Raw genomic sequence first — 17,152 nt, 5'->3', positions numbered from 1 at the left:
AACATGGTGGATGTAGTATGTCCGGATTTTATTCATACTACTCATATTCATACTCAGGGTTGGGAAGGTTACTTTTAAAACGTATTTCATTACAGATTTAAAAAGTAATTTGTAATAAATTTTGTTAGATTACACAAGTTTTGTAACTTATAACAAGGTGTGTAACACAAAAAGTCATCAATAGACCCATCCACCAAATCATAGCACTTGTACACAATAATGCAATTGTACTTATTTGTCTTCAGGGAAACAGAATTAAATAAAAAATATTTAAATATTTAAACGAACAAAAAATGTAAAATCATCAAATTTCTAAAGTTTACACCCCCTGCTCTTAATGCAATGTGTTTCCTTCTTGAGCATCAGTAAACGTCTTCGACTAATTCATTCAGAGTGCAAAAGTGAGTCGTTGAATCATTTATTCAAGCGATTTGTCCAAAACACCAGATTCATTTAACCATTTAACTTTCACCCCGTCCTGCATACGGGACGCCTATGTTTACTTCACTATATTACAATTAAATCTAATCTAATCTTGACAAACTATATATCGTTGGAAAGGTCTAAGACTCCCAAATATATATTTTACCAATGTTTTTTTGTAAAAAATTATGTATGAAAAGTAATAGATTAATTTATGACAAGAGTGCACCCTCAAAAATCTACATTGTAACATGAGTTTCTTCATTGCCTTTTTCTCTATCACACTTTAGAAATTATCAGAAATTATATATCAGCTGAAAACTTAAAATCTCAAAACTCATCCTTTAAAAGACAATTTTAAAATCAAACATTGCATTACCATGTAAATTGTACATCAATATCATGTTACAAAATGTTTTCAGTCATGAATTATAAAAATTTAAGTTTGGATCGTGCGCATTCAAGTCTATCTTCAAAAATGTGAGTTAAAACAACACTACTTGTATGTGGAGGTATGGAAAATAGTATTGTTACTGATGGAGCAAAAATAGACGAATTAAGAGACAATCATTTTTCTAAATAGTTCTACATACAACTGTCTGTTGTAGAGAACTGAACAGTTACTGGTAGCCATCGACTTCCATAGAATTGGAAAAATTACTATGTAAGTCAGTGGCTACCAGCAACTGTTTGATTACTAACATTCTTCAAAATATATATATATTTTGTTTTCAACAGAAGAAAGATACTCATAAATCGGAACAGCTTGTGGGTAAGTAAAGGATGACAACTTGCATTTTGTAACTTCTAACCTGACTGAGGTCCAGTAATGCAGGTTTTATTACATTTTTTATATATTATAAATATTTTTGTCAATATTTGAATCTGTTATTTTGTAAGTTATGGTAGTAAATAAACTGACGCAAGTCATCTTAAATTATATGTCAATAACAGTCCTTGTTTGTCAAGTAATTTTAATTTGACATGTCGTTTTTCAAGGTTTTTAAATAATTAAAAAGGCTGCTTTGGGTAAGGGAACCTAACAGCCACTGCATCAACACCCTGGGTGGAGGCTTACTTGACCGCTTTTCTCTCTCCCTTTCTTTCTTTTCCTTTTGCCCACCTCCTTTGAGGAGTTGCCTTGCCCCTCCTACCTGCCCATAAAAGTGGAAACCATGCTGCCTGAAGCCTTTAACTACATTTCTCCTTCTGTCTTCTGGATCTTCTTCCCTCACTTCTCACTCAGAGAGAGAGAAAACCGAAGAAAGAGACAGAGAGAGGTCAGGAGAGAGAGAGGTGAGTGCTGTACATATATAATGCGTGCTGCAGGAGGAAAGAATTAATAAAATGATGAGTGACTTGAAATATTGCGCATTGATATCAATCTGAATAGGAGTGTATATTATTTTTCCAGTCACAAAAAAAAAGGTTTGGTGAAATTCATGGAAATTCAATATTCAAGAGCTTGTGAAACCAGACAGAATATATATATAATCCTCATTTATTTTAATATGCAATGAGAACAAACTCAAGTTGCAATTTTTGGATATGCTGATTCATATCCTGCTGCTTACCACACCTGCTGCTGTTGTGCAAGAGTCTTTATCCAGCTCGCTTTGTATATTTCTACAGCCACATTCACTTTAGTTTCACTTTGATTTTCCTGGCACTGGGCATCGCTGTGAGCCAGAGGGCGGCTTTGCGTGATTTTCCCAGCTTCCTCCAGCATTCAGGGCTGGATGTTTTGTCTTCAGGGTTCAGAGGATCCATTCATGTGGGCACGTGACCAGCTCTGCGTGCTGAGGCATCCTCTATTCTTTTTATTTTCCCCTCTCGATCAATTTCTCTAGTCCAGATCGATTTTAAAAAATGCTTTGGGCCTGGCATTGATAACTAAATGGATTACATTTTCAATGCAACTCGACCAGAGACATCTTGGCGATGTTTTGGTATCAGAAGGGGTTGTGCTTGTAATAATGATTGTTATTAATAATCATTATCACAGCACTGTATTGATATTCTTCAAACTCTCCTTTGTAGGTAAAAGGCCTGAAAAAGCTTTTAATTAACAGGAATTGTGGACATTTATTTAGTAAATTATTAATACTACTACTACTTTTATACATTATATATATATATATATATATATATATATATATATATATATATATATATATATATATATATATATATATATATATATATATACTTAAATGTCCTAAAATTGTGATTTGCAAGCCTGGAAAAGTTAGGGTATTTAATAAAATAATAAAACAGTACACTGAAATAAACAAAATATTTTATTAAATGATTACAAAATAAAATTCTAATTATTTTTATTAAAGTACCATTTATTGTATGTACTGTTCTGAACATGTACATTTAACAAACATTAATTTAACACAATGTTGCATCAAGCTAAACAAGCAGGCCTAAAAAACAACACGATTCAATGTGTTCTTAACTGAGTGAAGAATTGTTCTAACCGATCCTGATATCGTCAGTGAATAAATCATCAGACTCGTTCATTTCTGGTGGTTTTTGGTTGTTTTTTTCCATTTTGAAATCAAATGGACCCAGTTCAAAATTAGAACTAGTTCTCCTTTCTCTGAGTTGTTTAGTTGCGGAGCATCTTTTATTTCCGTGCAAAAGCCTTATGAATCCGGCGACCCTGTTGTCTCTCTTTCTCCAATCATTTGTATCTTTCCTGAGCAGCTTGAGTCATTAAACAGTCAGAGACGCAGCCTGACCTGTGAATGTTCCTTCAGCTCCCTCCAGCTATTAACAGATTGGTGTTTTATAACTGTGTTTTCGATCTGCATGAAAGCTGGGCACTCTTACACAAATAGAAAAACAACAAAAATCGAAGGAAGGAGAGTCTTGCTTGAGATTTTGTTGGATTCCCGTTGGATTGGCTTGCTTCATTCCTAAGAAATGTTTTGTGACACGTATTATTTATAAAAAGTATTTTTTTTTAAGTTAATAGCACGTACTGTCCTGACCTCTGGCCAAACGCTGTGTACTGTACAAATCTCCTCATCCTAGACTACAGAATTACAGGTCTTCCCGGGCAGTATAGTTTCTCATTTTAAAATCAGCATCGTACTGAAATGAGAACACCAAAATTTGGCGGATCAGCGATTCTCTGTGTAAAGAGAGGTTTGGCTCGCCACTTACGGTTTTGATGACACCAGATATCTGAAAGTCTGAGAAGACTCTGGGCTGATCAAAAATGCATGCGTTTATTACATGGAATTACCCTGGAAAAGCCCAGAGTTCTATCACAGAATCAAGGTATAGGGATGGTGTGAAGGCTGAGCGTGTCCAGAACGAGAGGACGTGGGCTTGGGATCTGACATATGCTCACAAACACACCAGCGCACCTCGGGTCCTGGCCTATGTTTGCAGTGATATAAATCATCAGCATCAGTGTCCAGCTGGCACAATGAGAGCTATCCGAGGCCATCTATTAGTGCTGATAAAATATTCACACAATAATTAGAGATTGGGAAATTAAGTGGACATGAAGGACTGCAGGCTTTGTCTTTTAACACAAAAAGTGAGGTAACCCACTGCCTGGATTTGGTGCCCTTTGAGAGCAAACAAATATTTTGATTTCGTTTAATTTGTGCTTTAACCAAAAGTACCCCAAAAAGAAAAATATGTAAAAAAATAATAAAACAAAAACAACTGCTAAATATTTACAGTACATGAAGCAAAATTCAATTATACATTTTATTTGGAAATGATATGCATGTTAAATTTGATTATACACGTGCGTTTTCAGTCGGACTTCTCTTGAATGTGCGGAGACAAATTCTTACCCTGTTCATCGCTGAACTGGCAAGCAATTCCAGCTGCAGTGCTGAACCGTTTCCTCATCGAGATTCTCCTCATTATCAGGTCTTCCCCTGCATTTGTCTTATGGACAACTAGACTTTTCAGGGGATATTCTAGAAATCGGATATGGAATGAACAACATCTCTTGCTATAGCAGCTATTGCCCTTCATCGGGACAACCTGCTGTCGCAGGGTTTCAGTCACCTTAGAGCAGCCTGCCATCTGGCAATCTCAGTGAAGATTAGAGGAATGCTGCCAGTTTAATAGGGTTTGTCATATAATTAAAGCCACAGTCATGTCGCCCTGCAGCCCAAGACTGGTTGCCCCCTGCCTTCGCATCTTCCAGGTGGATGCTACATACTGGTGGTGGATAAAGAGAAAAGCACTATCAATGTAAAGAATTATCATTATTATTATTATTAAAGAAATTAGCACCAGATGCCAGAATATCACCAAAAACCATCAACTTGGATGTATCTGTAAGTGTTCTCTAATTTTGATTACAGTTCTTTTTTTCAAATATCTTAAGTATTTTATACTGTGCTTCAGAATACAGTTAATTTATGAACTATTAACCATGTTATTAAAAATATAGTATTACTGATACCCAAACATTAATTATATACAGTAGATATAGCTAATATTTTTTTATTATAGTGTTTTATCACACACATACACATCATAATCTTAAAGATAGTACCTGAGTCCGTCTTGTATGAAAAGAGGTTTTAGTACCAAGTGGCTGAGATGGAAAAATATGGTTTTCTTGAAATGTCAGCCATAACCTTTCCAAATGAAAAGATAAAAAAAGTTTAAAAATGTAAGAATTTTTTTCCCCTGACCTTTTCAGGCACAAATGAGACCCATTTCATTTTTATACGGGATACAGAAAGGCTTTCTGCTACCCCATCATGGTTTATATACTGGCCAAAATCTCTTATTCCCCATAGACAAAAAAACATATGGTTACATGAAAAACTTCCCTTCGACCTGAGAGGGAAAAGTGAGTGTGTGAGTTACTGAGTGAGCGAGAGAATGTGTTTTACAGCTGGCAGCAGTTCTGGCTCACGGTCCATTCTGTCAGCTGATTCTGCATTCCGCTGTCCTGTGGAATAACTGCAACTCAGACTCAGTATATTTCAGCAATATCACACCAGCAAGAACGCCACCACACTGAATTCCAAAAATGTTAATTTGTGTATTTAGCAGATGTTTTATCCAAAGCGTAAGCGACTTCTAAAATTTGACAAAGAGCCAACAATATTCATTATATACGATGCCAGGTTTATTTAACAACTAGATTAGGAAGCAAGCTAGAGAAGAGGAGAAATGCAGTTTTTTTTTTTTTGTGGTGGTGGTGAATTACTGTACTTCCAGAAGAGGTATGTCTAGAGCTGCTTTTTAAAAGATGTTCTCAGCGCTTGATTTGGAGATTGACCGCGAGAGGAAAAGAGAGGGTGAAGGTTCTGGAAAGGGCTTTTTACAGCGATGCAATTAAATAAACATTTTTTTTATTTTGTGCCATTGAGGATCTGTTCTGTGATCAGTTTTAATGTCTAAAAGACCATTTTAATAATCTAAAGAAACCTTGTTCCACTATATAGACCCTTTTGAGCATTTGAAAGTTTCCATAGATGTTAAAAGCTCTTGGAATCTGTGTGTGAGAATTGTGCTTACATCTGTTTCATGGGAGAAGTGTCTTGAAACTTTCTCTCACTCTTCCCACTTCCAGAGAAAGCATGACCTGTAGTAATTGGTAGGGTGGGAACACAGAGCGGTTGGTGTGGGTGGGTGAGTGTGTGTCTTTTGGCATCTTATGCTGTTTACTGTCGGCACGTCATTATCACCATCTTGCTGACTGTAAAGAACTGTAAAGTTCTTCAACTTCAGTAGCCAAATCTGAAACAGCAGCTCCAAAATACTGCATCATGAATCCATTTGTCAGCGTTATGGAAAGCAACACTCTAAGCTGACTATTCCTTTTATTTATTTTTTTACCATTTTTTTATTTTACATACACTTTTATTGAAAGTAATTTACATTGCATTCAGGGTATACATTTTATCAGTTCACGCATTGCCTGGGAATCGAACCCATGACCTTTGTTTTGCTTCTGTAATGATCAGAGGTTTGAACTACAGGAATGCATCTGTACAAATTATCAGTGCTACTTTGAAAAGGAGCCTCTTTTGTGTCCGTTCCATCTCACTGGGTTTCACTTGGCACGTTGCAGATGCTTCTTATCCAAAGTGTCTTCTGGTAATTATATTTAATTGACTATCACCCCTGAGAAACCTGGGGAAAAAGTGCAGGGTTCCCTTTTGGCATGATTTTATATGACATTTCCATGGACTTTCTATTTATTTGTAATTTAGTGGATCGTTTTAAAGTGATTTCCAATTGAATGTCAGTTTAAAATTATTTATTCTTTTCTCTCCAAAAATATGACAAACATCTTGATATTGAAATGGGCCTTAATGGACAGTTCAACTTTTATATCCTCCAGTTATTAGCTAGAAACATTTACTGCCCAGTCAGTCATACAGCCAGTTGCAAACAATGAATTTGATCATGCTAGCTTGCTTTTGGGTTTGACACTTCACATTTTACAATAAACAATATTTAGACTATTCAGTATTTTAAAGCATGACAGGTAGATGAATGTATGTTCTATAAACAAATTCATGATATACAAAGTTAAGTTTTCATATTCTTTTGTTTTTATTTAACATGGGAATCCTGAAAGTGTTTCAGTGCAAAAAGTAGTGGGTTCAGATCTCGGATGAGCCCCCGATTTAGGTTTAATTTTTGGACACAAAAGTTACATTTAAAAGGTCTACATTTCATAACAAATCTAACTAAATGGCATTTGGTAACAAATTAGGCAAATTATCTTTATATTAAAAAAAACTAATATATTATTATTATTAGTATTATTATTAATGCTTTTTCTTTAAATAAATAGACACCACTGGCAAAAATCATAGAAAGGCTCAAAAAGAATGTAGGGCTGAGCATATAACCTTATCATGCCAACATTGGTTATATGGTTGGCACCCAGCATGCTCTTCTTTATTTGTTTATTGTGAATTGAAGCGAAACATCTGGAAGCAGTCAGAAAAGCAGGAATGGAAATTTGATTATATTAGAATCGGGGCAGGGCGATAACAGAGCTGTGGCATGAAACCAAGGAGACAAACGCTGCGGTTATAAATTTTGGCCAATAGAGTGGAGGAAAACATTGGTTTCTGCTCTCTGCAGTGGATATGTAGAGTTGCAGTTGTGTCGGTTGCTTGTCCTTGTGGTTTTGACCCTCGCCTGTCAACATATTTCTCGTTTGACCTTTGGCTTCAGTGCCAATTTTTTTTTTTCTGGCATGCTTGAACATCCAAATGTAGGCCGGAGGGAACAACGTGAGAAGCTTGTTTCAGCCTTGTGAATCTGATAAATGAGCATGGAAATTCAACCAGGCCAGGTTGTGAGTTGTTGGGTTCAGAATGAACGGAAGCTTTTAGGAGCCATGTTTTTTTCCCCATGACCTCTCCTGAACTGCTTCACTTGAGATTGTTTTGGCATCTCCTTGGTAATTTATGCTGGGTGTGTACCACGAATGGAAATAAGAGCTATTGATTATGGTATTCTGTATCACTTAATATTTTTCAGACATGGCCAGCAGTAACTGAGAAATGTTCCAATGGAATTAGGCTGTTTTGATGCCCACAACATTTTTGGATATAGAACATTGGATGGACGTTCCCTTTGGCTTGCCAGTCTAGTCGAGCACAGAGAAAGAGTTGTTTTTCTAAAGTGAGAGTTCTAGAATGAACATAGTCAGCACTAAGAATGACACAAGATCCTCTGAAAACAAATCACTGGGTGGAGTCATAAATTAGGGAGGACTGAGGAATGAAATTCATTTCTGAGGAATGAAATGTTTGGTTTTTGTTCGGTGCCCAATGAATGCGGGAACTAATGAATGAATGACAAAGGATGTGTAATTATAATTATATTATTATTTTATATTTATATAATTATATAAATTATAATTTTTTTCAAATGCATTTACAAAAACTTTGGCCAGTTTCTTGCTTAATCCATTTTCCAAATAATTCTTTATTCATAAAAAAAAAAAAAAAAACTTATAAAAGGTTATAAACCTTATTAAAGGTCTACACTATCCCTTAGAGGAACTGAATACAGAATAAGGTTTGAACAGATGATACTGGAGTAGGTTTAGAGATGTGAAAGAGGTGGAAAGTATCTTTGGAGTCACAGTCAACCTGGCTTGCAGCATCCCAAGAAAAATGGTTTATGTGTTACTTTGTATTTTTGTTCTATTCAAGCTCGATCAGTCAAGATCTCCATTTACAGTAGCTCACAAAAGGAAATCAAAGCTCTGGCATCCCACCCGCACACTGATCCCAATATGTCTCCATGTATTAGAATAAAAAACCGACTCCCTAAAAAGCATTCCAGCTTTTAAGATTTTTCCACGCTCAATCAAAGCAGGATGCCCCCTCCATTCTGGGGTCGGCTTTGGTTTAGGCTCACGTTTTGGATTTTAGCACGGCTTTCGGCTTTTGGGTGCTAAAAAGCCAACACTTTGTAACTGAGTGGTTGGGATTCCCATTCATCACAGTTTCAGGACAGATCTGAAATGATGTGGCTCTCAAGAGAAGAGAAAATTAGCAAAAAAGTAAGAAATACTGTAGTGTTTTTTTTTTTGTGCCCTAGTGTTCTGCTTATTAGACGGCATGATAATGCATACATTTTTTGCATTTGTGTTACTTGCAGTGCAAGGTTTCATTAAGATGGCATCACATGGTGGCAGTCTACATTTTTGTGATTATAAATTCTGATCATTTTTAAGCTTTATGGTGCACAAAACAGTGAATACAAAACATTCAATAATGGGATAAGAAACAATCCTAACAGTTTGCCTTTTCTTTTGATTTGGAGAAAGCAAACTGTTAGCTTTCCCACTGATTTCACAAGCAGTTGCTCAGGATTATTTGCAGTCAGATGGTGTGTGTATAGTTAAGACCCCTTGAGTGAGCCAAACAGTATTCATATGTGAGCAGTTACTGACCTCTAGTGGTCATGTTTAAGTATAACAAATTTGTTGATGTAGTCTATGTTAATACAAACAAACTCATTATTTTTAATGAGTGACTGAATTAAGAAACTTCAAATATTATTAACTTCAATGTGCATTTAAAAAAAAAAAACTGAGCTCTTTCCATAAAATATGGGGTAATGTGCAATCAGGTCGTCATTATGGAAAAATGCATTCTAGATCTGTAAATGGATATTTCAAGTCATCAGTAAATAAATATATTTATATCTTCTTGTTCTAAGAAAAAATAATATAGTCCATATACTGTTAGAAGGTTCTAATGTTGTTTGTTTGATGCGGATTTAAATTTTGGGGGTAATTTCTTCTGCCCTTAAAATGTTTTCATTATTTACACGATTCAAAAATATTAAGACTTTTGCTTGTTCAGCCCTGAATTGAAGGGACAATGCAGACTTTGTCAGAGTAACATATTATATGCTATATTTATAGAACCAATAGTTGATTACTCAGTCATGTCTTTATGTGTGTCAACTTTCTTCTCTAAAACAACGTGCAAGGCATAGAATTGCTTCCACTACACTTGGTCTAAGGGTACTGCTAGCATTTTCCTAGACAGTTAACCTTCTTTCCTGTTCTCTATTTCACAGGACATGGCTGGGCCTCTCCTCTCAGCCCGCTTGTTTGTACTGGTGGAGCACCTCTGTCTGCTACATCATATCCATGCAGGGGCATTTTATGGTCACAAACCAATGCCCCAACAGCACCAGCCTCTGCCACAGTTACCTCTTCTGTCACATGGCAATGAAGGGATACCCCAACAAATAACCCAACACCATTACCATGGAAAGGAAACACCACACTTACCATATGGAAATGAGATGCCTTTGCTTCCACAGTATGCAAAAGAACGTCCACAGATACCCATGCACATGGGTAAACCTATTTTAGGAAAAGGTTTGTTATTTAGCAAATTCCTAAATAATTACTTTGCTTGCAAAATTCACTCCACAGGTTAATTTAAAATAAAAGGTAAATCACTGGCTATAATTCACTTTCCACGTTCCATCTTGTGCACAGCTGTGTCTCCACAGCTTTCAAAGTATACTCAACCACGGATGGACGAGTTTGACGTATGCAGTTCCACCTAGTAGACTCGTTATATCTCAACATTCAGTTCACACCTGTGCTGTTGTATGCTGACTAGCCACACGATCACAAAAAATTGGCTCGACATGGACAGTGTGTGCATACATCTTCAGACACTTCTGATAATGGAAACTGCATCAGACGGACAGTGCACTGACAAAGTTTACTTTTATTTTGTACTGATAGAAAGCATTTTTCATCTTTCTGACATGTTAAGCTATTAAAAACACCTGCCATCAGATTTTAATAAGGTTTGGGATGTTTGTGTGGTTTATTATTAGTTAATTCTAATTTCAGCTCTTTTGTATTCACTAAAAAGGTTAAAATAATACAATTGATTCATATTTAATATATTTTGGTTCAAGAGACCAAAATATATAAAATTTTCTTTTGACTTTTAGATATGCAAATATTGTGTAGTTTATGTATAATTTAAGTTACTCTGACCATGACTGTTACATCTTTTTTTTTTTTTTTTCAGGTGAAACCATTCCAAGAGGAGAGAAAGGTCCTCCAGGTGAGCCTGGACCAATGGGACTTCCAGGGCCTAAGGGCCCTCCAGGACTTCCTGGTCATGGTATCCCAGGACCTACAGGTAAACCTGGTCCTCAGGGTCCACCAGGACTCCCAGGATTTGGAAAGCCAGGAATGCCAGGTTTACCAGGAAAACCTGGAGGTATAGGTTTACCAGGACCGAAGGGTGAGCTGGGACCAATTGGTGGTGAAGGGCCAATAGGAATGCCAGGACCTCCAGGTCATCCCGGGCCTCATGGTTTACCAGGTGTCTCAAAACCAGGTGCACAAGGACTTCCAGGACAACCTGGAACTCGTGGAGAACCTGGACAGAAGGGCTTCCCTGGAATCCCTGGTTTTCCAGGACCAAAAGGTGAAAATGGTAATGGCCTACCAGGACTGCCAGGACTGAAGGGACCTCCTGGACTTCCAGGACCACCAGGACAAGTAGGACTTCCAGGAGTTGGCAAACCAGGACTGAATGGAGTACCTGGGGCTCCTGGAGGCCAAGGTAAACCTGGTGCACCTGGAGAACAAGGATTGGCTGGGTTCCAAGGGGAAAGAGGACCTCCAGGGTCACAAGGACTACCAGGCTTTGGCAAACCTGGTCTGGATGGCTTGCCAGGGAAACCAGGTCTTCCAGGTGGAAGGGGCGAGCCAGGTCCATCTGGTTTACCTGGCAACCCAGGCTTGCCTGGTTTTGGCAAACCTGGATATCCCGGCCCTAAAGGTGACAAAGGGCATGGTGGTTTGCCTGGCCCTCAAGGCCCAAAAGGTGAAAAGGGTCATGGTGGTCCCCCTGGAATGATTGGACCACCTGGGCCAAGTGGCCTACCAGGCCCTCCAGGTCACTTGGGACAACCTGGAGGCATTGGTTTCCCTGGTCAAAAAGGAGAGGGTGGTACAGTAGGACCTAAGGGACAACTTGGTCCAAAAGGTGAACCTGGGCCTCCAGGACATCCGGGCAAGCCAGGATTCCCAGGAGAATTGGGGCAGCCAGGACCTAGAGGCTTACCAGGTCCCATAGGACCTAAAGGTGAATATGGACATAACGGCTTACCTGGACTACCTGGAGCCCCTGGAAAGCCTGGTGCAAAAGGAGAAATTGGATTCCCAGGAGAAAAAGGTCATCCAGGACCCATGGGAATCCCAGGATTAATGGGTCCAGCAGGACCAATAGGCCCACCTGGTCTACCAGGACAAAAAGGGGAATATGGACCACCAGGGAAACCTGGAATGCCAGGTGAGGGAAAACCTGGGCTTCCAGGCCCAATAGGACCATCTGGTATACCTGGACCTGGAGGGCCCCCAGGACAACCTGGAATACCTGGTCCTCCTGGCCCACCTGGCCTACCAGGACATCCTGCTCAATCTCCATTTATTGGGCAAATCCTTCCTGAGACAGGTCCTGGGATAGATGGGGCAAAAAGTGGTTATAAGAAAGAAAAGCCTGGAGGAGCCATTATTGGTAGGAATGGCATAGAGATGCCTGCTTTTACAGCTCAGCTGACAACACCATTTCCTCCAGTTGGGCAACCTGTTGTTTTCAACAAGATTTTATATAATGGCAACCAAAATTACAACTCTCAAACTGGCATCTTCACTTGCAAAATACCTGGAATTTACTACTTTGTCTACCATGTTAATTGCAAAGGAAACAATGTATGGGTGGCATTGTACAGGAACAATGAGCCAGTTATGTATACATATGATGAATACAAAAAAAGTTACTTGGATCAGGCATCAGGTAGTGCAGTGCTGCCCTTACAAGTTGGAGACACTGTTCATATCCAATTACCATCAGACAAAGCTGCAGGACTTTATGCTGGTCCATATGTCCACTCATCATTCTCTGGATATTTGTTATATCCCATGTGAATTTGTGAAGAAAGAAAAAAATCACTCATATAAAATAAGTGCTACATATTCCTAAAGTAAACTGTATGTGCCATCAGTACAGAGCCACTTGTTACGTGAATAGAAAAGTATGTAGTGTGTTTTATGCATACACATAATTACATATTTTGAAACAGTCTTGCAGCATCTTACATTATCCGTACATCCATATGGTTAGCACTTTGTTAGAACTCTTATCACATTATTTATTTACATATTTCCTATTGTTTGACAGTATATTGATTTTATATAGATGGGTTCACATTTACTACATATCAATGTAAAATGATGTGATATTGACATAATGAAGAATGTTCAGATTGTTAGATATGCACTATTTTTCTGCTGTCTTAGATTCTCATTGCCATCTCAATGAACTTCAAGAAAGTATGTGAGCACATACGTGTTATATTTTTAAGATTTTGCTATTCAGTGATCTTATTAACTAAAAACATAATTAAAATACATATCTGAAATGTCCTGAACCTTACATGTAGGTTTTTATTTCACACCCAGCAGATTTGAGTAGGTCAGATCATTGTTTATTAAAACAAACTCAAGGGTACTGAATAATTGTTAATAAGTACAATATCAGTACAAAATAAGTTGATAAGGCCACATGGACACTCTAAGTTAAATTCAAATAGTCTTAGGAACTTCTCTGTAATTTATTTTTAGTTATACTACTGAATGACTAAATTTGTATATGTGCAAAAAGATGGTGGGACACAAAAAAGAAGGAATTTATTATTTGTTATTTTTGACAATGTTGCTAAACTGTTAAACAAATATGGAGTAAAGATTTCATGTCATTGTTGTTGTTTTTTTAATAAATTGAATCGTCTAAAAGTGTGTGGATTTGTAATTAGGGAATTCCACAAGCAATAAAAAATCCCTGCTTTCAATCTTTATGTTGACCATTATTTATGGGATTATGGATGTTTCACACTGAGCTGCTGCTTTTAAATAGTGTATAATTTCTGGAAACCTCAGCAATGCCAAATGATTAATAATGATTTAATTAACATAATGCATAATTTAATAAGCAAGTATGTTCATACGATGTATCAGTCATCTTAATGAAAATATATAGAAAGTCTTTTCCAAATCATTGTTCCCACTCCGCGTCAGTGAGGGCGATATTGCATTATGTCCAGGCGAACGCACGTTTAGAAGAAGAGATACTTTTACTCAACGTTTCTACTGTGTGTGTGAATTTGCTTGCTGGTTCATGTTCAAATAAGGTAGGTTAATAGTATTGGTGTTCAAAAGTATGATATATACTGTCTTCTTTTTTGTAACACCGATTATGACTTTGAATGAACGTGTATTGTGCCTCGTATAAATAATATTGTCACTATACCGGTAGGAAGCATTAACAAAAGCAGTAGAAGTTGGATTGAGTGATTACTGTGATATAAACATTCATTGCATTAGAATAAAAAAAATGCATTGTCAGTAATTATTTGTAAAGTAATAATTAACTATAGTTATTATAATATCTAACAGGTACATCGTGCTACGCATGGGTGAATATATAACCGCCTGTTTTACAGTTCAGTACAAGGTCGTGAACAAACAAAAACTACAGAGAAGAAGTAGAAGAAAAAACGTCTGTGCTTAGCTAAAATAGGATAAACAGTAGGCAAATTCGATTGCGGAAATGGAGGTTTTGCACTGCTTTAGTATAAATTGGATCGATATTTTAGACAAAATGGAGAGTATTTACGGAAACTATTTTAAATTTTGCATGCAAGCGAGAAATGTTGTAGTATCATGGTAGAAATAGTTTAAAATAATCTGTGGTAAATTTTACTTTATTTTTTATTTTTTAAGCGATATATTATTATTAATGTATTTTCGCAAACACAAATGTTTGAATGACAGTCACAGCCACCATTCACTTTCATTGTGGAAAAATGCAATTAAAAAGAATGAGCAGGTCAACCTCTTTTTGAACAACAGAGGGAGAGTAAATTGTGACGTAAATTTCGTATAAGGATAACTCTTCTGATTTCCCGCGGTTTATAACGTAGGCGTTGGCTATAACTTGCCTCATATACGCTTTCTAAACCATAACGCGAGTGTAGTCACAGTTTGCCTCTTGTAAAACTTCAAAATTTACCTAGTTTACTTTTACCTCAGGTTGTCTACTGTGGAGGTTTACCATGGCATCACGGTCAGGACCGCGCGCTACAGGAACAGACGGAAGTGACTTTCAACACCGCGAGCGCGTGGCGTCACACTATCAGATGAGGTACGTGTGATGTTAATGTAAAAATATGAATCGTTATATTTGTGTTTTGTATTTACAGTGTCCCGTGAGCAACATTGCTTATTTCGGTTGTGCAGTACTTAATCTTTGAATAATAATAATAATAATAATAATAATAATAATAATAATAATAATAATAATAACGAATAAAAAGAAAATCCACTTTTTTATTTTAGAAAAAAAAAAAAAAAAACGTGGCGTAATGCACTTGTAGTACATCCCGAGTTGTGAAATGCTTTAAAATAAACAAAAAAGAAAGCAACAATAAATGAATGTAAACTAGAACATGTTATCCAATATATTAAGACATGATAGGGGGTGTATGTGTGTGTGTGTGTATATATATATATATATATATATATATATATATATATATATATATATGAGGAACAAACCCCTAAAAATACAAAAAAAGTTCAGTAACTGTGATCCTGTTGCACTGACCCTTCTTAATCCCCTCAGTGTGGCCCTGAAGTCTGAGATCAAGAAGCTGAACATCGCTCATGCTGTGGTCTGGTTGCTTGTAGCAGCACAGGTGGTGGTCAGTCAGCTGAACTTAGTATCCCATAAAGTGGTGGCCTCTCCGTACCAATGGGAATACACGTATCTTCTGAGCATCATACCTACGGTCTTCAGTTTCATGGCTTTGCCAAAAAACAACATCAGTTATCTGGTCATCTCAATGATCAGCGCTGGGCTTTTTTGTGTCGGTCCTGTTCTTTATGGAGGGATGGAGATGTTCCCTGTGGCTCAGCAGCTTTATCGGCACGGCAAAGCTTATAGGTTCATCTTTGGTTTTTCTGCTGTCTCTATAATGTACTTAGTTTTGATTATTTCACTTCAAGTGCATGGCTGGCAGATCTACTACAGCAAAAAGCTTCTGGACGCCTGGTTCACCAGCACACAAGATAAAAAGAAGAAATAAGAGACTGCTGGAGAATAATAGTTTGTCGGCTGCTTATTTGTGCCTTTATTTTCTCTTCCTGATGGCTCCTTCAATCACATCCGTTTTTATGATTACCTGACTTAAGTATTTTGAGCCTATGAGGAGATCAGATTCGTTAAAGGATGTTTGTTGTCAATCTTCTCATCCACTGGCTCTTGGCCCAGATCAAGACGTCACGGATGTCCGTTTCTGCTTAGGTTTGAACTGCTGGCTTTGTAATCTCTTTCTGTTTTTCCACCACAATTGAACATGCTGTTTAACAGATCCCTCGAGTTGTATTCATAAGGAATTCATTGGGATCTAGGCACGTCTAGGAAATGTAACCCCAGTGATGAGGAATCAGTTGATGTGTGAAGAACCACAGCAAAAGTCCATTTACTAAGATAGTGCACGTCATATATTCTGCTCTTTTCCACTAATCAGCTTTCAATAAAATTATCAGATTTTTTTTTTTTTTTTTTTGTCAGTTTCGAATAAATAGACTGAAATCAACTAATGGTGTTGTTTGAGGTTGCAATACTATGTAACAAATCTAAAATGTATAAAGTAATAAGAATTAAAAAAAAAAAGTAAATAAAAATGTTTACATTACTGCCAGATGGCTGTTGGAATTCCTCACCTCTTTATCGATGGTAAAGTTGCATTTGCTCTGGATTAATTCTCTGGTTTGACTTAATATAAAGATTGAAAAATCTTTCTCTGAATGAAACAACCAAGGTTATTATTCAATAGGAATGCTCAGCAGATAATTAACTAAGGTTGGCGAGTTGCATATAGGTTTGGAACAACAGGAGGGTGAGTAAATGATAACATTTAAATTGTTAGGTGAGCTATACATTTAAGGGCTGACATTAAGATCTACCAGGTTTGTTTTCTTTCTGTAATTCTTTATAAGATGTCATAATATGTAAACGTATAGGTGTTGTCAGTTATTTAGCAGAATCACTAAGACACTTAATATAGTGTACTCATTTCAGGAAAATAATATAAAAAACTCATAAAAAGTGCGTTTAAGATATTAAAACTGTATTACATA

At 37.0% G+C, this 17,152-nt stretch overlaps 2 protein-coding genes across 2 annotated transcripts; both read left to right on the top strand.

Annotated features, from left to right (window-relative positions):
• Positions 1 to 1,570: 1,570 nt before the first annotated feature.
• Positions 1,571 to 13,804, top strand: col8a1b (collagen, type VIII, alpha 1b). Its single transcript, XM_026197976.1, has 3 exons — positions 1,571 to 1,719; positions 9,988 to 10,294; positions 10,968 to 13,804. Exons 2-3 carry the CDS (start codon positions 9,991 to 9,993, stop codon positions 12,875 to 12,877), a joined length of 2,214 nt encoding a protein of 737 aa, XP_026053761.1. The 5' UTR covers positions 1,571 to 1,719; positions 9,988 to 9,990; the 3' UTR covers positions 12,878 to 13,804.
• A 231-nt stretch (positions 13,805 to 14,035) lies between these two features.
• jagn1b (jagunal homolog 1b) lies at positions 14,036 to 16,725 on the top strand. Its single transcript, XM_026197975.1, has 3 exons — positions 14,036 to 14,139; positions 15,041 to 15,152; positions 15,633 to 16,725. The coding sequence occupies exons 2-3, from the start codon at positions 15,064 to 15,066 to the stop codon at positions 16,093 to 16,095; spliced, it is 552 nt and encodes a 183-aa protein (XP_026053760.1). The 5' UTR covers positions 14,036 to 14,139; positions 15,041 to 15,063; the 3' UTR covers positions 16,096 to 16,725.
• Positions 16,726 to 17,152: the final 427 nt, after the last annotated feature.

Source organism: Carassius auratus, chromosome 22 (genome assembly GCF_003368295.1).
Source record: "Carassius auratus strain Wakin chromosome 22, ASM336829v1, whole genome shotgun sequence".
Lineage (NCBI taxonomy): Eukaryota > Metazoa > Chordata > Actinopteri > Cypriniformes > Cyprinidae > Carassius > Carassius auratus.
The sequence above is the reverse complement of the archived record's forward strand: the minus strand, read 5'-3'. Positions and strand labels throughout refer to the sequence as shown.

Bases quoted from the DNA above. Each gene is read 5' to 3' on its own strand.
- jagn1b (XM_026197975.1), top strand. From the start codon at position 15,064: ATGGCATCACGGTCAGGACCGCGCGCTACAGGAACAGACGGAAGTGAC. The intron at 15,153-15,632 runs GTACGTGTGATG...TAATCCCCTCAG, and splicing joins GCGTCACACTATCAGATGAG to TGTGGCCCTGAAGTCTGAGA.
- col8a1b (XM_026197976.1), top strand. From the start codon at position 9,991: ATGGCTGGGCCTCTCCTCTCAGCCCGCTTGTTTGTACTGGTGGAGCAC. The intron at 10,295-10,967 runs GTTTGTTATTTA...TTTTTTTTTCAG, and splicing joins TAAACCTATTTTAGGAAAAG to GTGAAACCATTCCAAGAGGA.